The 25,263-nt window shown below is 46.2% G+C and overlaps 1 protein-coding gene across 1 annotated transcript; it reads left to right on the plus strand.

Moving 5' to 3' along the window:
* Positions 1 to 1,003: 1,003 nt before the first annotated feature.
* Positions 1,004 to 17,348, plus strand: LOC145339762 (NACHT, LRR and PYD domains-containing protein 3-like). The gene is given in 5 exon segments (XM_080184290.1): positions 1,004 to 1,274; positions 1,277 to 2,390; positions 6,872 to 6,958; positions 14,057 to 14,227; positions 17,088 to 17,348. Coding segments are annotated over 5 exon segments (1,815 nt in total). The 3' UTR covers positions 17,260 to 17,348.
* Positions 17,349 to 25,263: the final 7,915 nt, after the last annotated feature.

A 25,263-nucleotide genomic window follows, 5' to 3' on the forward strand; every position in this document is an offset into this window, starting at 1 on the left:
CATGGAAGTTAATTCTTTTCAACAGGTCCTGATCCAATTAATTACATGAAAGTTGGGCAAGAATTATCGGAAATACCCAGCCACCTGAAAGGTAAGAGAGGAAATGGAGATTTCAGACAATTCATTTTTACCTGAGAATCTCTGGGTGTTTGAAAATACATCTTTGCCTAGAGGTTATCAGAATTTGAGATACAGAAATTCAAAGGGTCTAGGAGCAGGGCTAAAACTTGTTTGGAACTCATCAATTCTTGTGAATTCAGCATCGATGTAAGAGTCAATCCACGTGACTTCTGACATTTGTTGTAATTGTAGGGATTGTGTTTTACTTCATTCAATTCACAAAACCGCATACACGCTTGGCAGGGCCCTGATACAGTTTTAAACCCTGTACACACCGGTAGAATCCTGATTCACTGTGAAACCCTGTACACACCTGTCAGGGCCCACAATACACAGCAGTTTGGATACTGTTCCCGATTTAGATAGAAAATATTATCGACGTAGAGATCTGTATTCAGTAAATATAGAATCAACTGAGGATATGAAAAATTTGTTTTTGTTCACTTTCAAATGAGATTTCCATTAACCTTTTAATGAATTAAATCTGTTTTCAGCGAAGTTACCTATGAACGCAAATAACAATAAACATTTTTTCTCTGTTCTGATTGAAGATCTCCAACAGAAACACAAGGAGACACTCCGGGTACAAACTGAAACTCTGAGAGTGAACGCTATCCTCGTAAAGGAGAAGGTTAAGATTTTCCAGCTGGTTGATCGATACGCTGAGCTAATGGTTATTTCCACTGTTTGAGATCGGACACTTGTCGAACATGAACTGCTGGCAAGAGGCCGAGACCATGAAGAATGGAGAGAGAAACATCTCCGGAGAGAACTGGAAAAAATCCAAACTGATCAATTGTTCCAGAGCAGCTTTTCCCAGAGAAAATCCAAATCTGGGAATTCAGCAGCAGTGAGCGGAGTCCCGGGAATTGGAAAAACAACAATGGTACAAAAGATTGTTTATGACTGGGCCACTGGGAAAATATACCCACACTTTCAATTTGTCTTCAGTTTTAAATTCCGGGATTTGAACACTATTAACTGTAGAATAAACCTGAGGAATCTGGATCAGTATCCTTACTTTGGGAATATTCTGGGAGAGCTCTGGAAGAACCCAGAGGGATTGCTGTTTATATTCGATGGTTTGGATGAATTCAAGGACACGATTGATTTTGCCGACCATCGGAGAAATACAGAACCACAGATCCTGAATTCCGGTGTAAAGTGTCTGACATTGTGTACAGTTTAATACAGCACAAGCTGCTCCCAGGATGTTCAGTGCTCGTGACCAGCCGCCCCACTGCATTACATTTATTAGAAAAGGCTGAGATCAGTGTCTGGGCTGAAATCCTGGGATTTGTTGGTGATGAACGGAAGGAATATTTCAACAAGTTTTTTGAAGATCAGATGGTGGCAGCAGCTGTTTTCAAACACGTGGAGGAGAACGAGATCCTGTACACCATGTGTTACAACCCTTCCCACTGCTGGATCCTCGCTCTGTCACTGGGTCCCTTCTTTACACAAAGAGACAGGAAACAGCAGCAAGTTCCCAAGACCATCACCCAACTATATTCCTACTATATTTACAACATTCTGAAAAACCATAGCCGAGAGATTGAAAACCCCCGTGATGTGTTACTGAAGCTTGGTGAGATGGCCTACACAGGAGTCTCCGAGAAGAAGATTGTGTTTAGAAACGCAGATTTGATTGAGTACAATCTCCAACCTTCCCAGTTCCTGTCTGGGTTCCTGATGGAACTTTTGGAGAGAGATGATTCTGCCCAGAGTGTGGTTTACACATTCCCACACCTCACCATCCAAGAGTTTGCCGCTGCACTTGCACAATTCCTGACTCCAGATCCCGGGGAGATTGGGAAACTCCTCAGTGAAGCCCACAGCAGCACAGATGGGCGATTTGAGATATTTCTCCGTTTTGTTGTTGGTCTGACCTCCCCACAGTCAGCTCGACCCCTGGTGGAGTTTCTGGGTCAATTTCTTCATCAAACAACCTGCCGAGTGATTGACTGGGTGAAGGAGAAGGTTGAAGGGCAGATTAGAAACACCGAGACTGAAACTGGGAAAAGGAACCTCCTGAACACATTCCACTACCTGTTTGAGTCTCAGAATAAAGCACTGGCTCGGAACACAGTGGGATCTATGGAAATACTTTCATTTAGTGAATTGCGACTGACCCCGATTGACTGTACAGTCCTGTCTCATGTCATTGGACTCTGTGATACAGTAAAACACCTCGATCTACAGCAATGCCACATTCAGTGTGAAGGACTCCAGCGGCTGGGACCCGTTCTGCACAAGTGTCAGGAGTTGAGGTAACTGTTTGTTTGGTCTCATAGCGAATATTTTCATTGTTGAGAATCCATTTCCTTTGTTCTAATAAAACAGAGGCACGTTCGTGCGAGGAAGTTGAGGGGAAACAATGTCACAGAGAAAGTGTGGGAGAATGGTGCAGAGTAATAATGCTCGTTTCAGAGCAGCTGCAGACATGATGGGCCGATTGGTCTCATTCTGAACCTGTAATAAATCTGTGATTCTCTGATAAAACTACATCATTTCAAGAAGGCAGATTCCCGTGGGCAAATAGCCATCGGCAGTAAATGTTGGCAAAACCAGCGATGCCCACGTTCCTTGAATGAATAAAAACACTATTGGGATGAATTTTAAATAATTAGAGCTGTAAAGGCCTCCCTCCAAAATCTGTAAAAGGATCTTTCCCTGTCCCAACAGAAACCACCTGATTACGTACGATGCTGTACAAAAATTAGTTTCTCTTGTTCAGTACAGCTTACAGTTTGTATTTAATTATTATCAGGATTATTTTACTGAGCCCTACTTCTGTTATGTATTACAGTAGGTGTGTGTTATATTGGGACAATGTCCCTTTATAAGTCCCATGATCACTGGTGACATCCTCAGTTCGGGTTGGTTTCTGAATCCCTGCATTGCCCTGCCTCTACTGGCAGCCTCTGTGAACACCGTCTGAAACTCAGTGCTTCTATCATTCATTGTGGGCCTCTGAATATAAACAACCATTTTTTTAATCTCTATAACTCTCACAACATCTTAAATCTTAAATTAAAATGCAGGGACAGTTTAAAGTGAAACCAGGCAGCCAGCTTTGTTTAACATGAAGTGAAATTAGTTTTAGCCCTTTTTAAGCACACAAGCACAGAAACACAAATTAAACTTAAACTCATGAATTATTATCCAAGCCCTCAAACATAAACTATTTCATTACAGTAAGGCCCAAGATGCTGTATTCTTTATTAACTGCTATCTACACTGACCCTACTAACAGCAATGATTGATGCACAGATATGTCCAGCAATCCATTAACAATTCTACCGATTATTTTATATTGCTTGCTGATATGACTCATTGCGTCAGCTGATTTTTGAATATCCATGTACACCACATCAACAGCAGAACCATCATTGATCCTTTCTGTTGCTTCCTCCAATTCACTGCAATATTAAGCCAATCGCAAACGGCAATTTGTTTTTAACCAACCAATGAATTTAGTTTTCCTCTGTGTCACTATTAGATTTACCGTTTCCCTTTTGAACTAAATGTGGGCCGGCTCAGAGTAGTTAGATGATCAACCGACCCTCCGACCCTCGGCTAAGTTTAACACTACTGCTCCAGTCTAGAGCCACTGATTTGAAGAAAATGAATTGACCCGCTCTTTTTGGTTGTGGTTACTGTCTCCTGGCCCTCTCTCCATCCACTCCAACAAACTGAGATAGCTGGGAATTAAACCCGTATCAACTGCTTGGAAAGCAACGATGCTCGCTATTGTATCACCATCATTTGCATTTAGGGATTCCTGTGGTGTAGGTACACCCACCATGCTGTGAGAAAGAGAATCCCAGGACATGTGAACCAGTCACTGTGAAGGAACAGCGATATATTTCCAAGTCAGGATGGTGTGTATTTTTGAAGGAAACTTCCAGGTGGAGATGTCTCCATTTATCTGCTGCTCTTGTCCTACTCGGGGTAGAAATCACACGTTTGGAAGGTGCTATGTAACGGGCCATTGGGAGTTGTCGAACTGCGTCTTGTAGATGGTACACACTGCTAGCTCTGTATCTCTCTGGTGGATGGAATGAATGTTGAAGGTGCTGGGTGATGTACCAGTCAACAAGCAGAGTTATCCTGGATGGTGGTGAGCTTCCTGAACCTTGAGCTGCCCTCATGCAGACAAATGGATGGTATTTAATCACATTACTGACTTGTGTCTTGTAGATGGGGAAATGTTTTGGGAAGCCAGGAGGCGAGTTACGCTGCACAGAGTTCCTGTCCTTTACTCTTCTCTAAAAGCCACAGTATTGTTATGTCTAGTATGTTTCTGGCCAATGGTAGCATCCAAGGTGCTGATAGTCGGGATCCAGGGGATAATAATCCCATTGAATGTAAAGGGAAATGGCTGTATTCTGTCTTGGTGGAGATGGTCATCGGCTGGCACTTTGTCAGCCCTTTCCTTAATATTATTCAAACCTTGCTAAATATGGACATGTTCCACATCACTATCTTGTGGAGTTGAGAATGGTGCTGAATGTTGTGCAGAGATCAGCAAACATCTCCATTTCTGATGATGGATGAAATGTAATTGATGAAGCAGCTGAAGATGGCGAGGGCACTCCCCTGAGAAATTCCTGCTGTGATTTCCTGGAGCTGAGATGACCCTCTCTTCACACACACTCCAACAAACTGAGAAAGCTGGGAACTAAACCCCTATCAACTGCTTGGAAAGCACAATTATATCGCTGGCATTACATTTAGGGACTCCTGTGGTGTGAGAAAGAGAGTGTCGGGGTTTTGACCCAGTCACTATGAAGGAACGATGATGTATTTTTCCAAGTCAGGATGGTGTGTATGTTGGAAGGGAACTTCCAGGTGGTGATGTTTCCATTCATCTGCTGCCTTTGTCCTTCCAGGGATAGAAATCTCCAGTTTGGAAGGTGCTGTGTAACAGGCCATGGTGCCTGTTGCGCTGCATCTTGTAGATGGTCCAACAACCACAACTATCTTCCTTTATGCCGCTCTTAATCCAACTGGCAGAGCGGTTTTTCTCTTATTTCCATTGATTTCAGGTTTTTCTCTGGCTCCTTTTTGCTACATGTGGTCATATTCTGCCTTGATGGCAGGGCAGACATTTTCATCTCACATCCTGAGTTCAGCTCTGTTGTTTGTATCGAGGCTGTAATGAGGTAGGGGACTGAGTGACCCTGAGTAAACACAAGCTCAGAGTCAGCGAGCAGATCATTGCTAATTAAGTGTCACTTGATAGTCTTGTTAGCCTTCCATTACTGTGCTGATGATGGAGAGTAGACTGATGGGGTGGTAAATGGACAGATTGGATTTGTTCTCTCCTTTTTATTTACGATTATACCTCGGCAATTTCCCGCTATATTGGGTAAACATCAGTGTTGTAGCTCTACTGGAACAGCTGGGCTAGGAACAGAGCAACTCCTGGAGCAGTAATCTTCTGTACAATTACTGGAATATTGTCAAGACCTACAATCTTTACAGTATTGATTACCTTTAGTTATTTCTTGACATTGTGTGGAGTGAATCGAGTTAGCTGATGACATATCTGTGATTCTGGGGACCTCTGGATGGTTCAGGCACTGAAGTTAGTAACTAATATTTAAGCCATATCTTTTGCACTGATATGTTAGTCATCTCCGTCATGAGGATGGGATATTTGTGGACCCTTCTCCTTCTGTTGTTTCATCGTGCATTACCATTCACAGCTAAATGTGGCAGGACTGCAGAGCTTAGATCTGAGCTGAGGAAATCAGAATTTCCTGAATGAGGATACCGCTGCTGGAAAATCTCCAGTCAAACTGTCAGTGATATGAAACGGGATTTTCGGATAATCCTTTTCCTTTGTGAGGATCTACGGGGAAGAGGAAACGCCCGATAATTCCCGGAAGTAGAACACCCCTATAAACTAATCAAACAGAAATATTTCAACTTTCTAATGGGAGAATAATCTTGTTGTATAAAATCTAGGGAATAGATCTTAAAGCAACAGTTAGCACAGTTTCACAGTTTAACCCGTCTTGAGATATTATACAGGTGATATAATGTCAATAGTTAAGAAGCACTGGGAATCCCGAGGGATTCGCTCTCACAGATTTATCATTTAACACTCAGTGAAATGTACAATTCTCATAAAATCCAGGATTTTATGTAACAGCAGAAATGGTTTGAATTTCTGGAAACGTAGCAGGGTCAGTGGGATTCAGGAGAATAATTCTGACGATCAGGAAATGAGACCAGAATGTGGGACATGTTTAAACTGACTTGCTTGTTCACAGGATGTGCGTATCACCTCCTCTATGGGCCATTAGCAGTGGGAAATAAATGCTGGTCTAGCCAGCGACACTCACATCCCATGGACAATTAAACAAAGTATACATTTTGAGATGTGTAAAAGTGGATTCCCCCAGTAGGCCAACCAGTGGGAGTGGATTGTTCTTCATTTTTCAATGCTGATTACTGTCTTTTCCATTCAACAGAAAGGGTTTGATATTATTTGATTTATTATTGTCGCATTTATTAGTGCCAAAGCATTCTGTACATAGGGAATGAAAGGAAAGAGTCTAGAACGTAGTGTTACAGTCACAGCTAGACTGTAGAGAAAAATCAACTTGGGTGAGGTATAGTATCGTAACTTGAATCAGTTCACCTCTGGTGCTAAGTTTCTTACACAAAAGTAGATCCAGCTATTTTTCCTGCTGAAAATTACCCTGAATCTAATGTGTTTCTCACTTTCTCCATTTAGCTTGGGTAGCAATAGAGTGGGAGATTCAGGAGTGAAACCATTGTCTGCGGCTCTGAGGAATCCAGAATGTAAAATACAGAAACTGGAGTAAGTATCAGACTGTGAGATTGTGTTAATAATCAGTGGATGTCTAACACTGTAAATTATTATCAGTGTCAGTAATAGTGTCATTAATAACCATTCCACATCATTCCTGTCAGTATTTGTGTTAAACACCACGGATTCACTCTGATTCCTGAAATCTTTCTCTCTCTGATCTCCAGTTTGGAGAGTAACAGCCTCAGATATTCTCACCTCTGCTCTCAGTACAAACCAGTCAGTGATGTGTCTGAACCTGAGTTACAATAAACTGCGAGATTCAGGAGTGAAAGATTTAACTAATCATTTATAGTTATTCTCTAAACCATTCATGAGAATAAAAAAGATGGACAAAACAATTAAATGTTTATAGTATTACCAGATATGGCTGGTGGCAAATTCAATTTGTCTTTCAGATTATAGATGTTTATGTCTGTCAGCTTCTCAGTTTGATTAAACATAGAAAACTGCTGTGTGTTGGTAAGGCAGATTACAAACTACATGGAATTCTGATAAGTTTTATCCTGAGGGATCCACTCTCAAATTTATGTTAAACATAGCCGAAGGAGCATCTTAAAAGGAGAATGCAGAGATGGAGGTGGGGAGGGTTATGAAGAGAATTCCAGAGCTTACAGCCCAGCAGTTCAAGGCACAGCTCAGCTGACAATAATCCCAGTGCAGAATAATCTGAATCATGTCCCTATTAATAATGGACATTGTTATAACGATACCAAATATATCATTACTATGTATTCGTGTTATTAAAAGCAGCCCGCTATTACTGGACACACAATAAGCTTGGGAGCAAAGTTGGAGACCATGAAATAAAAGCAGCAAAGCCTGGATATGGAGTTATCTGAGTGACAGGAAGCAGGCAGGAGAGGTGCACTGTACCTTTTCGTTTATAGGAAGCTGACAGTGGCTTTCCCCAGCAACCAGTACTGTTACTATAACTAATTTTCTTTACACATGCTACCAAATGAGACTTGTGTTTATCTAAAAATGAGATGTGAAGCTCCAGACCACAGAATGGGCGCAGCATATGGTGGACCACCCTCAGTCACACCAGAGATCTGCTGTCTTGCCATATCCAGTCATAAATAGTGTTAGACATGCCACAAATGTTGGACATGCTGGTTACATTAAGCGACACAGTGGCACAGTGCTTAGCACTGCTGTCTCACAGTGCCAGGGACCAGGGTTCATTTTCGGCCTTGGGTGACTTTGTGTAGAGTTTGCACATTCTCCCCATGTCTGTGTGGGTTCCCTCTGTTCCAGTTGTTCCCACAGTCCAAAGAAGTGCAGGCTTGGTTGATTGGCTATGCTAAGTTGTCCCTAGGTGTCTCAGGGTGTACAGGTTAGGGGGATCAGTTGGCCATATATGTGGAGTTACAGAGATAGGGCCTGGGTATGATATTCTTTCAAAGAATTGGTGAAGACTCGATGGGCCAAATGGCCTCCTTCTACACGGTGGGAATTGTATGATTCTATAAACACGCCACAAGAATTCCATCATTACTGATGAGGGAACCCAGAGCATCAGTGTCACCTTCAGCCAGAAGTGCTGAGTAGAATGATTAATCTCAGCCTCCTCCTGAGGTCCCCAGCATTACAGATATCAGTTTGATTCACTGTTTGTGAGGTAAAGAAATGACTGAAGGCACTGCACACTGCAAAATCTGTCAGCCTGGCAGTACCCCAGCAATGGTACTGAAGAATTGTGTTCCATAACTAACCATTCTCCGAGCCAAGCTGTTCCAGGACAGTTACAACACTGGATCTACCGGACAATGGGGAAAAAAGCAGGACAAATCCAATCTGGTGAATTACTACTCCATCAGTCTGCTCTTGATCATCAGAAAATGTGGAATCCTTCCAGTGCCTCATGATCATCACTGCAGGAGTTCCTCAGGGTGATGTCCGAAGCCCAACCACCTTCAATTGCTTTATCAATGTCCTTCCTTCCATTATAAGGTCAGAGTGAGGATGCTCACTAACGATTGTACAATGCTCAGTACTGTTCACAATTCCTCAGATACTGAAGCAGTTCATGTCCATAAACAGCAAGACCTGAACAAAACAGAAAATGCTGGAAAATCCCAGCATCCTGACAGCTTCTGTGGAGAGAGAACAGCGAACCCTTCAAATCTGGATGACTCTTCATCGTAACTAGGGGCTGAAGAACATTCAGACTTAACCTGATAAATAGCAAGTAATGTTTCACTACACACGTGGAGGGCAAGGATCATCTCAAACAGAAGGCAATCTAACCATATTCTCTTCACTTTGAATGACAGCACCATTGCAGAACTCTCAACCGTCAACATCTGGGTGGTGGGGGCCGCACTGGGACCACTGAACAGACACTGAACTGTAAACACTGTGGCTCCAAGCGTAGATCACAGCCTGGGAATTCAGAGATGAGCAACTCACCTCCTGTCTCCCAAATGCTTGTTCTCCGTCAACAAGGCACAAGTCAGCAGTGTGATGGGATCTGCTCATCTTACTGGAATGAGTGCAGCTTCAGAGATAGTCAAGAAGCTCATCCATGGCAGAGGAGCTGAATGGATCAGCAGGCCATCCACCAAATTAAACATTGACTCTCTCCATCACTGACACACAGTGCCAGCAGTGTGTACCACATATAAGGCGGATTGTAGCAACTCACCAAATTTCCTGAGACAGCATGTTCCAAGTATGTACTAATTATCACCGAGATGGGCAAAGATATCAGAAAACTAGAACACCAACGCGCTTCAGATTCCTTTCCAAGTCACACAACATCCTGACTTGGAAAATATTGCTTTGCCATCTTTACCGTGGGATCATAACCCTGGACGTCACTTCCTAACGGCATTTGTACCGGATAGCTGCAGAATTTAAGAAGATGGCTCACCACCCCCTTCCCAAGGGCAACTGGGGATTGGCTGGAAGTGTTGATATTGCCAGTGACACCATCATCCTATGAAATAATTAATAAAGACCAGCGCTACCCACTGAAGGGATGGGTAATTGTGCCTGTGTGTAACCCAAACACAGTCACAGGGGAGAGATACAACAGCTGTTACAGGGCAACTAGAGTGACCATTTGAGCAGGCCAGAGAGTTTCTAAAGATAAATCTGATGGAACCCTTCAATATACCCAGCAAGGGTCTCAAATATCCTGGTGTTGTGCTGTGCTCTATACAACCTGGGTTAGAGTGGAGAAGCTTTGAACAAAGTGTGACTTTGAACAAGTGCGATGTTGACCAGATGCTTCATGATGAGGAACCCCATGGACCACAGGCCAGGGACCATGGGATATGTGTCAGGGAGGATGGAGATTAACGCTAACAGATATGTTTTACATGAGTCTTACTCACACAGCCATTCAACGTAATAAATCTTCCACCTTCTGCTCCCCGTTGCTGTGTCTGTGAATGTTCTACCATTTCTCTGGAGCTGTCACTACATGAGACAAAGACATTGGAAATGTATCCACCTCATTCTGTGTAATATTTCTGATCTCTCATTCCCAGTGAACTGTTGGAAACCCCGTAATGTGGTGAAGGATTGTTTTAGTAGTGCACCATCTCTGAATTTATTAAAAACACAAGCATAACAAGGTGACCGGCAAACAACAAAGTATAACCCTGTGAAACTCAAGGAGGCGACCCTACCCTGACAAACACAACCATCCCCGCATTTTCCACTGAGCTACAGGCAGGGTCTTTATCTCTCTCCTCCGGGAATTTCGATGACCGTGGCCTTTGCCTTTGGATTTTCAGTCCAGGAAAGATTCGACTGCGCGTGCTCTGCACAGATGCTGGAGTTGTCCCTGTCAGCATAGCTTCATCAGGTGCTTGTGTCACAGTCGGAGCAGAAGAGGACCCACTGCCCACACCAGGGTCGTCCTGAGAGGAGCCCAGAGATGCTGCAGGCAGTTAATGCTATATCCATTCAGGGTAAACTGGACCCTCCCCGCTCAGCTGAGGAGTGAGAGGTTCTGACAGTGACTCCAGATGCATTTTCTCCTCTCGTCCAGCCACTGCTTCACAGATAACAGGCAGGTCTCTGTGCGTCTCCAGTGGGTGCAGTGCTGGATGTGACTCTCTCCATGAAGGTCACCAATCTCTCTGTGGAGGATGTTATTTGTGCTCATACCTGAGACATGGTAACACTGCTGGTCTGGATTGACTCCTCCATCCTTTGTGTATGGATACACACAGCCTTTGGAAACTCCACCGAATGTTAAAATACCTTACACTGCAGCTCCAGTATCTGCTGCATTGTTACATATTCCAGTCATATTTCACCTTCCACAAGCTGGCTCTGCCCTCTCCCCTCAAAATGGGAGTGAACTCAGCTCTTGCTGCCTCCATCAGCTGCTCGAGTTTGTGTGTGCTGTCCTGTGCTGCCAGATTGTAACCCCTTTGCTACTCAGGAGAGACAGTATCTGCTCTGGTGGATGTTATAGGGAATAATGTGAAAGAGCACCCTCTGTGAACCCTCCTCTCCTTCCAAGGTAGACACTTGTCTCCCTCTCACCACAGCTGTTGATTTGTGAGAGAGTGAAGATTGTTAGAGGGTAATGCACATTCCAACATGTCCTGGAGACTGTCCCTAACCCAGAGCTCCATCTGACCAATGGTGAACACACAAGCACCAGGTTTTGGACTCAGCAGCAGAGCCTCTCCTGTGCCCATCACTCACTCACTCACTCTCTCTGGATCCACAACCCATCTCACCATCAGCGATTGCCCACCCAGTCTCCAGGTCTCCCAGCTCCAGCACTTCATCTTCCATTGGCATAAGGATGACACAATCCAGACACTCTCACTCTTGGCTCCTTCTCTGTCGCTCTGTGCCCTCTTCTACAAGCACATAAATTTCCATTGTTACTCACCCATCAAAGACACACACAAGCCTATGGTGCTGCCAGACTGCCCATCATGGGCCCACCAGGATGGTCACTCAGTGTGGGCAGTACAGCAGTCATCTCTGACTGACCGGAACCCTTCACAGAGAGGCTGACATGTTCCTGAGGATTGATGCTGCTGTTTGGACATTGCCAGTGTCTGGGTGGAGATGTTCTTTCCACAATTTCTCTTCCATCCTTATTCACATATCAGCCTGTAAGTTTAACACTCACCTTGTCAGAACATATCAGGTTATTGATCCTTTTGCCTCACTGCAGCCACGTGCTGCCTGCTCTGGCCCTCGGCAGTTTCTATCCAGACTTGCTTGGGTTGATGTGACAGGTCTCCTCCTCCAGTCCTGAGGGAACAGAACCTCCCTCCAAACCGATATAGCCTTGAGAATTTCCAGGGTAGTGTCAGTGAATTGGGTTTAATCTGCCTTCTGCCATTTCAGCCCTTTGTTCATTAACCAGGGCTCCCTCACTGCTCCCTTCGGAGCCTTTAAAAGTGCTGCTGGCTGCCTTTAAATCTGGTGCCAGCTTTGCCTTCACTACCATAAAAACTTCCACTCCCTCCCCCAGCAACGAGTCCCAGGCACCCACTACTGTGTCAAAAATCTGCCTCGTACATCTCCTTTAAACCTTGCCCCTCACACCTCTAAACCCGTGCCCCACACACACACACACACACACACACACACACACACACACCCAGTAATTGACTCTTCCACCCTGGGGGGAAAAAGCTTCTGACTCTCCACTCTGTCCCTCATCATCTTGTCGACTTCTATCAGGGTCTCCCCCTCAATCTCCAGTGAGAACAAACCAAGTTTCTCCGACCTCTCCTCAGAGCTAATGCCCCTCCGTACCAGGGGCAACATCCTGGTAAATCTTTTCTGTCCCCTCTCCCAAAGCCTCCACATCCTTCTGGTAGTGTGGGTGACCCAGAATTGAACTCTATATTCCAAGTGTGGCCTCACTAAGGTTCTATAAAGCTGCAACGTGACTTGCCAATTTTTAAACTCAGTGCCCCCGGCCGATGAAGGCAAGCATGCCGTATGCCTTCCTGACTACCATCTCCACCCTGCACTGCCACTTTCAGTGACCCTGTGTACCTGTACGCCCAGATCCCTCTGCCTATCAATACTCGGTGTACCTGTACGCCCAGATCCCTCTGCCTATCAATACTCGGTGTACCTGTACGCCCAGATCCCTCTGCCTATCAATACTCTGTGTACCTGTACGCCCAGATCCCTCTGCCTATCAATACTCTGTGTACCTGTACGCCCAGATCCCTCTGCCTATCAATACTCTGTGTACCTGTACGCCCAGATCCCTCTGCCTATCAATACTCTGTGTACCTGTACGCCCAGATCCCTCTGCCTATCAGTATTAACATTTTACTGGGGACTGTGGCTACTAACACTGTCCACACTGCAACATCACCAACTTCCAGTTGAAATATCGATACATTTCCAACCATTATCTTCACAGAATTGTTACGGTGCACAATGAGGCCATTTGGCCCATCGTGTCTGTACTAGCTCACCAAATTAGCATTAGGAATGTGTGTCATTCTCCAGCCTTTTTCTCGTATCCTCGCTCATTGTTTATATTTCAAATAATCATCTAATTCCTTTCTGACTGTTTCGATGCAGCCTCCCTCCACCACACTTCCCAGCTGTAATTCCAGACCTGAACCACTGGCAGTGTGAAAAAGGTTTCTCTCTCATCATCTTCAACCCCACCACACACTCCATTCCTGAGCCACTGACCATCCCATGTCCCTCCCTGTGACTCAGGGTAAGGACATGGGAATCCTGAGCTCTTCCCTTTCTCCATCATCCTTTTTTATCATTTAATCACTCCGACACTTCCATTTTATTCTTTCCTTGTCACCCGCCCATCCCCAGCTCCCTGTCACTTCAAACAATTTAATTCACTGATACTTCCAAGTTCTAATTGTAACTAATTGAACTGAAACTAAATCTGTTTCTCTCTTCACAGATATTGCCTGACCTGATGAGAGTTTCCAACATATTTATTCATATTTCAGATTTACAGCATTAATATAATTTTGCCTTCTGTATGAACTGAAGTTGTGTTTCTTGAACGACCCGCGCTGTACATTATTATTGTTAATGATCTTATTCTTAAAAACACTGTGGATTTACCCTGATTCCTGTTATTTTTCTCTCTCTGATCTCCAGTCTGTATGATAATGCTCTCACCGATTCTTGTGCCGAGGACCTGGCCTCTGCTCTCAGTACAAACCGCTCACTGATATATCTGGATCTGGGTTACAATGAACTGGGAGATTCAGGAGTGAAACGGCTGTCTGTGGCTCTGAGGAATCCGGACTGTAAAATACAGAAACTGGAGTAAGTAGCAGACTGTGTGAGATTGTGTTTATAATTACTGAATATTCAACAATATAATTTCACCACTGGTATTTGTATAAAAAACACTGCCCATTACTATTGGTGTCAGTTATGAATAAGGAAAATTGCTTTTCCTCTGACTCCTGTTGCTTCTCTCTCTGATCCCTGAGCAATGGGATGTCAGTCCCACAGATCCTTATGTTGAGGGAGTTGGGGAATAATGTTATGGTGCACCCTCTGAGGTTCTCTCCTCCTCCTCAGATGTGCACAGCTCTCCCCGGACACAGCACCCATTGATTTGTGAAAGGGGGGAGAGTGAATAGATGGCAGTGAATGGAGGACAGGACATGGTGGTGGAGTCTCGCTGTTAGTAACAGATGACAGTACAGCAGCGAGAGGTGAACTTAGTTCCAATGATCAAGGTGCAGAATCAGTTTGGGGAGAGATAAGAATTAACAAAGGTAAAAGATCGTTTATGGGAATCATTTAATCGCCCCTAACAATATTCAGAATCTCTGACACAGAACACAGGAAAAATAATGGGGTCTTGTAAAAACAAACTGCAATAATCACGGGTGATTTTTAATCTCCGTATACAAAGAAGATCAAAAAAACCATACAGCACAGTAATAAGCCCTTTGGTCCATCAAGCTTGTGGTGACTCCTAATCCTTATTCAGACCCAGACCTTTCTATTCCTTTGTTCGCCTCCTGTTCCTGTATCTATAAAGATGTATGTTGGACATTGGTAACGTGCCTGCTTCCACCAGCTCCATTGGCAGTGCATTCCAGGTATCTGTCACCCTCTGAAAACTTATCCCACATCTCCCTGAAACTTTGCCCCCCTCGCCTTCATCCTGTGCCCTCTTGTAGTTGATCATTCCACCCTGGAGAAAAGTCTCTGACTGACTATCTACCATAATTGTGGATACCTCCATCAGGTCACCCCTCAGCCTCCCTTTTTGTAGTAAAAACTATCCGTGTTTGTCCAACCTCTCCTCATACCTCAACCGTCCTTGACCAGGCCACATTCTGATGAACCTTCTTTACACCCTCTCCAAAGCACCTACATCATTCTGGTATTGCGGCAAACAGAACTGTAAGCAATATTCAAATGTGGCCAACTAAAGTTTCATACAGCTGAAACATAACTTGTCAACTTTGATACTTCCTGATCTAACACTTCATCTTCCATTGGTGTAAGGATAGACAGACCTGGATGTCTTCCACTCTTCTTCACTCATTCCCTGATGATGTTTGCTCTCTCTTTCCAAACACACACATTGTTCCTCACTCATCAAACACATGCTCTAGCCCGGGGTTGCCCAACGTGTGGACCAAGGGGTGAATGTGACCCTCGAAGCCCCTCAATGCGGCCCCCGGAGCGAGTTTCCAGAATCTCAGTCACACAGTTCAGTTTGAATGGAAGAATCTGTATGGAGCTGCTCCTCCAATCACATGCCGTTTCTTTCCCATGTTTGCTGCTGATGGGTTTTTGAGCCAAACTGCAGCAAATGTGGGAGAGAAACAATTTGTGATTGATGAGGATTAAACTCTAACCATCATCTTTATTTATTCCTCATTATTGTGCTCAGCAAGTTGTTTCTTTTCATATCTCAGTTTAGTTTTTAATTGAAATTTCTGCTGTGCCAAACTTGATCATTCTGAAATTTACTCATCAGCCCCTTGAGTGAGAAAAACATTGCCGTGTGTTTGCCCAGTGAATATGTTGGTGAACCCTGCTCTAGCCTATGCTGGTGCCAGCCTAACGGACATGTCTCTGACAGTCAATGCTGCTGCCTTTGCATTGCCGGTGTCTGGGTGGAGATGTTCTTTCTACAGTTTCACTCTCATCCTTATTCACATATCAGGCTGTGCTGCACTCACCGTGTCAGAACACATCAGGACATTGATCCTTTTCCACACTGTAACCACGTGTCTGAAACCTGCTCACCTCCCAGCAATCTCCATCCAGACTGGCTTGTAATGTTGGTATAATCTCCTCCCATCCTGAGGGAACAGGACCTCCCTCTGAGCCTGAGCAGCCGGGAGGAGCCCCTCCAGGGAGGAATTAGTGATTGGGGGGGTAACCCTTGCTCTGCTTTCTGACATTTCAGCCCCTCATTCAGTAAGCAGAGCTCCCTCGCTGCTCCCTCCAGAGCTGCTGTGTTTGAAAGTCCTGCTGGCTGCCTTTGGAGATGGTGCCAGCATTGCCTGAACCGGGACTGCCCCCTGCCCAGGCTGCCTCAGTGGGCAGCTCCTCCTGCCTGCCAGCCGTTAATTGTCCGCCTCTGACAATATCACCTTCATAACTCTGCCTATCCTGCCCACACAGACACACCACCCATTTCCAATCCCCATGTTGGGAATTCACAGCTTCTGGGAAAATCACAGCCATTATCTTCACCCTCACCACAAACTGCATTCCCAAACCACTAACCATCCCGTGTCCCTCCCGAGCCACTCCGAGTAAGGACATGGGGATCCTGTGATTATGGTCCTAACCCATCATCACTTTTACCATTTAATCACTCCTGTAATTCCAGTTTGTCCTTTCTTTGTTTCATCCCCAGCCACCCACCGCTGTCCCTTCAAACCTGTCAATTCACTGCCAGTTCCCAGTTCCAATGGAAGCTCAAACTTTACCCCTGTTTCTCTCTTCACAAATATTTCCCTAACCTGCTGAACATTTCCAGTTTATTTATATTTCATTTTCAGCATTGAGTATTTCCTCATTCTACAGAAATGCAAGTTATGTTTTTGGAATGTCTCCTACAATACATTATTATTGTTATTAACAGTATTATATAAAACCCTGGGGTTTGAGCCTGATTCCTGTTATTTCTCTCTCTGGTCTCCAGTCTGTATAATAGCGCTCTCACAGATTCTTGTGCTGAGGATCTCATCTTCGCTCTCTGTACAAACCAGTCACTGAGGGTTCTGAACCTGGGATCAAACTCCTTCACAGATCAATCTGTCCCTGCTCTCTGCCACCTCATACTGACCTGCAGGAGTCTGGAGGAGATAGAGTGAGTGTTTGTGTTAATTTTTAGTGTAACAATTAAAATATAAATGGATTTAAAATATAAATGGGCCTGAATCTTCCAAGCAGCAGCAATGGTAAGCAGATTGCCGGTATGTGTGAAAATACCCCCAACCTGAAACTGCTGCATATTTCTCCCAGAATCTTCAGCACTGCGACACCGGGGAGCTCCGTCAGAGCAGAGTCGGGGAAGAGAGAGCACACACCCTATTTACAGCACAGTGACCCCGGGGAGCTCCGTCAGAGCAGAGTCGGGGAAGAGAGAGCACACACCCTATTTACAGCACAGCGACCCCGGGGAGATCCGTCAGAGCAGAGTCTGGGAAGAGAGAGCACACACCCTATTTACAGCACAGTGACCCCGGGGAGCCCCGTCAGAGCAGAGTCGGGGAAGAGAGAGCACACACCCTATTTACAGCACAGTGACACCGGGAACTCCATCAGAGCAGAGTCGGGGAAGAGAGAGCACACACCCTATTTACAGCACAGTGACCCCGGGGAGCTCCGTCAGAGCAGAGTCGGGGAAGAGAGAGCACACACCCTATTTACAGCACAGTGACCCCGGGGAGCTCCGTCAGAGCAGAGTCGGGGAAGAGAGAGCACACACCCTATTTACAGCACAGTGACCCCGGGGAGCTCCGTCAGAGCAGAGTCGGGGAAGAGAGAGCACACACCCTATTTACAGCACAGTGACCCCGGGGAGCTCCGTCAGAGCAGAGTCAGGGAAGAGAGAGCACACACCCTATTTACAGCACAGTGACCCCGGGGACCTCCATCAGAGCAGAGTCGGGGAAGAGAGAGCACACACCCTATTTACAGCACAGTGACCCCGGGGAGCTCCGTCAGAGCAGAGTCGGGGAAGAGAGAGCACACACCCTATTTACAGCACAGTGACCCCGGGGAACTCCATCAGAGCAGAGTCGGGGAAGAGAGAGCACACACCCTATTTACAGCACAGTGACCCCGGGGAGCTCCGTCAGAGCAGAGTCTGGGAAGAGAGAGCACACACCCTATTTACAGCACAGTGACCCCGGGGAGCTCCGTCAGAGCAGAGTCTGGGAAGAGAGAGCACACACCCTATTTACAGCACAGTGACCCCGGGGAGCTCCGTCAGAGCAGAGTCGGGGAAGAGAGAGCACACACCCTATTTACAGCACAGTGACACCGGGGAGCTCCGTCAGAGCAGAGTCGGGGAAGAGAGAGCACACACCCTATTTACAGCACAGTGACCCCGGGGAGCTCCATCAGAGTCGGGGAAGAGAGAGCACACACCCTATTTACAGCACAGTGACCCCGGGGAGCTCCATCAGAGCAGAGTCGGGGAAGAGAGAGCACACACCCTATTTACAGCACAGTGACCCCGGGGAGCTCCGTCAGAGCAGAGTCGGGGAAGAGAGAGCACACACCCTATTTACAGCACAGTGACCCCGGGGAGCTCCATCAGAGCAGAGTCGGGGAAGAGAGAGCACACACCCTATTTACAGCACAGTGACCCCGGGGAGCTCCATCAGAGTCGGGGAAGAGAGAGCACACACCCTATTTACAGCACAGTGACCCCGGGGAGCTCCATCAGAGCAGAGTCGGGGAAGAGAGAGCACACACCCTATTTACAGCACAGTGACCCCGGGGAGCTCCGTCAGAGCAGAGTCGGGGAAGAGAGAGCACACACCCTATTTACAGCACAGTGACCCCGGGGAGCTCCGTCAGAGCAGAGTCGGGGAAGAGAGAGCACACACCCTATTTACAGCACAGTGACCCTGGGGAGCTCCATCAGAGCAGAGTCGGGGAAGAGAGAGCACACACCCTATTTACAGCACAGTGACCCCGGGGAGCTCCGTCAGAGTCGGGGAAGAGAGAGCACACACCCTATTTACAGCACAGTGACCCCGGGGAGCTCCGTCAGAGCAGAGTCGGGGAAGAGAGAGCACACACCCTATTTACAGCACAGTGACCCCGGGGAGCTCCGTCAGAGCAGAGTCGGGGAAGAGAGAGCACGCACCCTATTTACAGCACAGTGACCCTGGGGAGCTCCGTCAGAGCAGAGTCGGGGAAGAGAGAGCACACACCCTATTTACAGCACAGTGACCCTGGGGAGCTCCATCAGAGCAGAGTCGGGGAAGAGAGAGCACACACCCTATTTACAGCACAGTGACCCCGGGGAGCTCCGTCAGAGTCGGGGAAGAGAGAGCACACACCCTATTTACAGCACAGTGACCCCGGGGAGCCCCGTCAGAGCAGAGTCGGGGAAGAGAGAGCACACACCCTATTTACAGCACAGTGACCCTGGGGAGATCCGTGTTAGTTGATTGGGGGAGTGAATGGGTTGGTGTGTCGCTGGATGAATGGTTAGTCAGGGAGCTGGGGAGAGGTTGGAGGATTAGTTCTGGGTGTCGGGGGAGTGGATGAGTTGTATTGTGTTGGGTTGGAGGGTTAATCGGGAGTTTGGATGGTGGCTGGGAGTTGGTCATGTTGTTGGTGTCTAAACAGATGTGGTTGTGTGGTGGGGGGTTGGGGTTGGTTAATAGCTTTGAAGAGGGTAGTGGGGTGGGGTTGGTTCTGGGGGAATGAGTTTAAGTCAGAGGTTTAGTCAAGAATGTATTCAGGAGGCAGCTGGATAGAGCACTTGGGGTGAACGGGATCAAAGGTTATGGGGAGAAAGCAGGATGAGGCTATTGAGTTGGATGATCAGACATGATGGTGATGGATGGTGGAGCAGGTTCGAAGGGCCAAATGGCCTCCTCCTGCTCCGACCTTCTATGTTTCTATGTCAGGTGAGGAGAGGTTGGCTCAGGATGAGGCCACGTTGGGAGGGTTAGTCCGATTTAGTTTAAGGGCTCATGGGAGGTGGCCAGGCTGGAGGGGAGGTAGGGATGAGTGGGTCTAGTCAGATTGTGGGAGGTGTAGTATGGGGGATCAGTGGGAAGTGATTAGGGGACTCGGTTGTGCTATTCAGGTATTAGCCCAGGTGGTGAGCTGTCTAACATTACCTGAGTAACTATCCAGGTCAATTTTGTGGATCTGTCCCAAGTCTCTGACTCTAACTGCAGCAGGGGACTTCCCCAATAGTAGTTACTACCCCTGGGACAACTCCTAGGTAGATCAGTGTGTCAGGACATCCACAGGGTCCCGATGCTCATCTTCAGTTGTGTGTCTGGGTCTCTGGTGATCCAGAGACCAGAAGATTTGTCCCATTAACTCCAGTCTCCTGTTATTTACCCTGTTGTTCAATCTGTTTATTTCCTGTTTCACCTTTAATCTGTTTCAGGCTGGGGGGAAATCAGTTCAGTCCAAATGGAGAGATACAGCTGGAGTCACTGCAGGAATCCAGATCAGGACTGACAGTGAGAGTGTGAACATTTCAATCTCTGAACATTGCTGCTCCACCGGTTACAGTGAAATCCTGAATTGTGAAGATCTTCAACAGCTCCTTCCAAACCCTTCATTCCTGCCCCTCTCCCTCCCTATTCCATCAGCCCCTCCGGCCTGGCAGTGATTTCCCTGCTTACCTGGTTTCCCAGCTGGAAAACTGTTGTAGTTTTAGTCTCCACATTGAAGGAAAGATTGCTGCAAACCATTGTTTAAGCAGCAATGTGTTGTCAGTGTTCTCAGCAACAGAGTCTTCACCCTCCTTTCAAAATGGAGCAGCAGAGATCATTCTCCAGAGAGAGAGGGAACAGTGTGTGTGATTCTGACAGTACCCAGCAGAGGACAGATTGGTCAATCTTGTCAGAGTTTCCTCTCTGTCTCTGTGAATGAATTAAAGGCTCCACCAGCCTCTCCTCAAAACCTCTTTCACTATCTGGGGATTAAAGTCACACAATGCCACCATCTGCTGGCGGCTCACACCTACTGCAGGCGCTGCTCTGTGTGAGCCTCAGACAAGTTCAGTCAGTCCCATGTCTGCATCTGGGAACCAGTTACTGCAGTGTGAATATTGAACAATATTGACAGGGATTGGAGTTTACAGCAGGAACCTCGGCTGGTGAATTAACCCTTTTATCATCAGACACTGTGCATGAACTCTGTTCCCTCATTCCCTATGGGAGATATTGTCTGGAGATTGTGGTTGGGGATGATCTCAGACTGTAATGTGTACATTTGGTGCAGTTATTAGACACTAATCCCATTCAGAATGAGAGTGGGTAAACTGTGCTGCACTCTGTAATTCCTGGTTCCCGGATAACACATCTGCACCTACTTCCAGACACACAGGCCCAAACTGACACCCACACACTCACAGGCACAGAGAAACACACTCTCACAAACACACCCAGACACTTGCACATTCTTACTCTGATACACAGAGAGACTTAGAGAGAGAGAGAGAAATACAGAATCTCTCTTAAATACACACAACACACAGCCATACACCCACAGAAACACACATCACAAACCCACGTGGTTAATGAATTCTCAGCAACCTGTAACCTAATTAAATTAAATTTGGACAAAAGATTTCTCTGAAACTGATCTCCCTACAACGAAAACAACAAAGGAACGCTGGACAGGATCGGAGCCTCGGAAATGCAGTTCCCTCTTTCCTTGTTCCTTATATCTCACTGAGAAGATGCAGAGCTATAGCACAGAAAGCTGGAATTCACAATTTCACTCTGTCCCTGCACACTCACCCCAGCTTTATTTAATTTCTGAATGTACGATTTAGTTTAGATTATCCCAGAGATCTCAGGACAGATGCATGATGTCAGATATGACCATTATTTATCAAACTGTTTATTTTACCATGACAGATTGTGGTTTTTCATCCATCTGCAGTTGGAGATGTCAGTGCTGAAAAGTGGAAAGATATTCTATACCATTAAAAACATCACATTGAATCAGGGAAATTCTTCAAAGACTATGAATTAATCACTTTTAGTATCATTTCTTCAGAACAAACTATTCATATCATCTATTATTTCAATTTAAACTCACTTTGTGTTGTCTGGTCAGTGCTAGTTTTAACTGAACACTGCTCAGTATGTGACATGATCTATGTTACTGAGTTTTCAAGGAGAAAGGGTTAATGCTGCTGCTCTGTAATTGTAATGGATATTCCTAATTTTATCATCTGTATCACTGTAGGTATTTGAAATTAAATACTAGTTTGTTAATTCGTCAAATTCTAATTGTGAACCATTGGAATGCTGAAACTAATACGTACACAAGCTAATAAAGAGCAGGGGACTAGTATAAATACTGTAGCTAACAGTGAGCGTGAAACTAAAAAGATCATAAGATACAGGAGCAGAGTTCTACTCAAGTCTACTCCACCATTTAATCACGGCTGATAAGTTTCCAACCCCATTCTCCTGTCTTTTCCCCATAATATTTGATCCCCTTACCAATCAGGAACCTATCTATCTCTGTCTTAAATACACTCAATGAACTGGCCATGCACAGCCTTCTATGGCAATGAATTCCACAGGTTCACCACCCTCTGGCTGGTGCAAAACAGTTGTCCTTTTATTCTGAGGCTGTGCCCTTGGATCATAGTCTCTCCTACAAATGGAAGCATCTTCCTCACGTCCACTCTATCCAGGCCTTTCAGTATTCTGTAAGGTTTCAGTGAGGACCCCCTCGTCTTTCTAACCTTGATGGCCACCTTTCTGTGCGGCTGCATCAAGCTGTGCGTAGACCCTCGGTACACTAACAGCAAGTGCCACTACTTCTTGAGGTTCTACCTGTCCCGAGTGTTACAAAGGATGGGTCTGGCCACACTGCCATGGAACGCTCCGAGTAGTTGGACCGTCCCGCAGCACCTGTCCTTCGTGGAGAAATTCTTCCACAAACACACCTTTGACCACACGGCGATTAAGCAGTGGTCAGCCCGTAACGTCCTCGGGGCCCTGAGAGAAAAGGAGAGGGCGGATCCTGTTGGATGGTTCCCTGAGCGGACTGTCAGCGTCATCTGGCAGAACGCCTCATCACCAGAACTGACAAACAAGCACCAAGATCTGGCTTGGCTGGTGGTGAGAGGGGCACTCCCCGTCAGATCCTTTATGCACGCTCGAGGTCTCAACATCACCGCACGCTGCCCTCGAACCGGCTGCGGGGCTGATGAGACAGTCGCACACCTCCTTGTGGTATGTGCCTTTGCAAAGAAGGTCTGGAGTGACGTACAAAGAACAACACAACACAGGAAACAGAAAAACATCAACACTGTGTGATGGATTCAACTCTATCCACGATCTTTCTTGTGGTCTTAGGCAGAGCAGGAATCAAACCAAGCTTGGATACAACCAGAAAGAATGCTTTCCGTGGTGAAGTTGATTTCCAGGAACATCCAGAGGCTTTGCTCCTTATTTAAAACCGTCTCCTATAACCCTCCATCCCTATTTCGCTCATGTGCCTAGCTCAGTAAACCTTAAACAAGTCCAGCTTACTTGGTAGTGCATTCCATACCCCCACGACCCTCTGTGTGAAAAACCTCCCTCTAGCATCCAAATTATACCTCTCCTCTCCCCTCCCCTCAGCTTAAGCCCGTGGCCCCTCGTGATATTTGTCTCCAATCTAGGAAAAAGCCTGCCACTGTTTATCTATACCCTTCATTATTTTATACACCTCCATCAGATCCCCTCTCAATCTCTGTCTTTCTAAAGAAAACAGCCCAATTTACCCAATCTTTCCTCATTACCCAGTCCTTCCATCCCAGGCAGCATCTTGGTAAACCTCCTCTGCACTCTCTCCAGTTTGACATCAGTGGTACTAAGGCGACCAGAACTGGATGCAGTACTCCAGACGCGGTCTAAGCAACGTTCTGTACAACTGTAGCATTAGACACCAGCTCTTGTACTCTATATCCCTTCCTATAAAGGCTAGCATTCCGTAAGCTTTCTTTGCAACCTTCTCTACCTGTGTTGCCACCTTCAGAGACTTGTGCACTTGCACCCCCAGGTCCCTCTGCATTTCTATACTCTTAATGGAGTGCCCCAGGGGTCGGTGCTGGGGCCTCAGCTTTTTACCATTTATATAGATGATCTGGAGGAGGGAACCGAGTGTAGTGTGTCGAAATTTGCTGATGACACCAAGATTGGTGGAACGGCAAATTGTGCGGAGGGTGTGGAGAGTCTGCAGAAGGATCTAGATAGGCTGGGCGAATGGGCCAGGAACTGGCAAATGGAATTTAATGTTGGCAAGTGTGAGGTGGTCCACTTTGGTAGGAAGAATGGTAGGAAGGATTATTACTTACATGGCGAAAAACTGCAGCAGGCGACGGTGCAGAGGGACCTCGGGGTCCTTGTGCATGAGTCGCAAAAACCCAGCCTGCAGGTGCAGCAGGTGGTCAGGAAGGCGAATGGGATGCTGGCCTTCATAGCGAGGGGGATTGAATATAAAAGTAGGGAGGTCTTGCTGCAGCTGTATAGGGCATTGGTGAGGCCGCAACTGGAGTACTGTGTGCAGTTTTGGGCGCCGCACTTACACAAGGATATTTTGGCCCTGGAGGGAGTGCAGAGGAGGTTTACTAGGCTGATACCGGAGTTGAGGGGGTTGAGCTATGAGGACAGGCTGAATAAATTAGGCTTGTACTCGTTAGAGTTTAGAAGAATGAGGGGAGATCTCATTGAGACGTATAAGATGATGAATGGGATGGATAGGATAGAGGTGGAGAGACTCTTCCTGCTCAGAAAGGACAGTAGGACTAGGGGGCACAGCCTCAAGATAAAAGGGGGGCGTTTTAGAACGGAGTTGAGGAGGAACTTCTTCACTCAAAGGGTGGTGAATCTCTGGAATTCTCTGCCCGTTGAAGTGGTGGAGGCTGCCTCGCTAAATATATTTAAGAAGCGGGTTGATGGGTTTTTGATAAGAGAGGGGATTAAGGGTTATGGGGAGAGGGCGGGAAAGTGGAACTGAGCCACGACAGATCAGCCATGATCTTATTGAATGGCGGGGCAGGCTCGAAGGGCTAGATGGCCTACTCCTGCTCCTATTTCTTATGTTCGTAATGTATCGACAGAAGGGAATCAGGACAGGTTGTTGCTCTAGTCATATCTTCA

Source organism: Carcharhinus amblyrhynchos, unplaced genomic scaffold (assembly GCF_965287045.1).
Source record: "Carcharhinus amblyrhynchos unplaced genomic scaffold, sCarAmb.v2.hapA scaffold_661, whole genome shotgun sequence".
Lineage (NCBI taxonomy): Eukaryota > Metazoa > Chordata > Chondrichthyes > Carcharhiniformes > Carcharhinidae > Carcharhinus > Carcharhinus amblyrhynchos.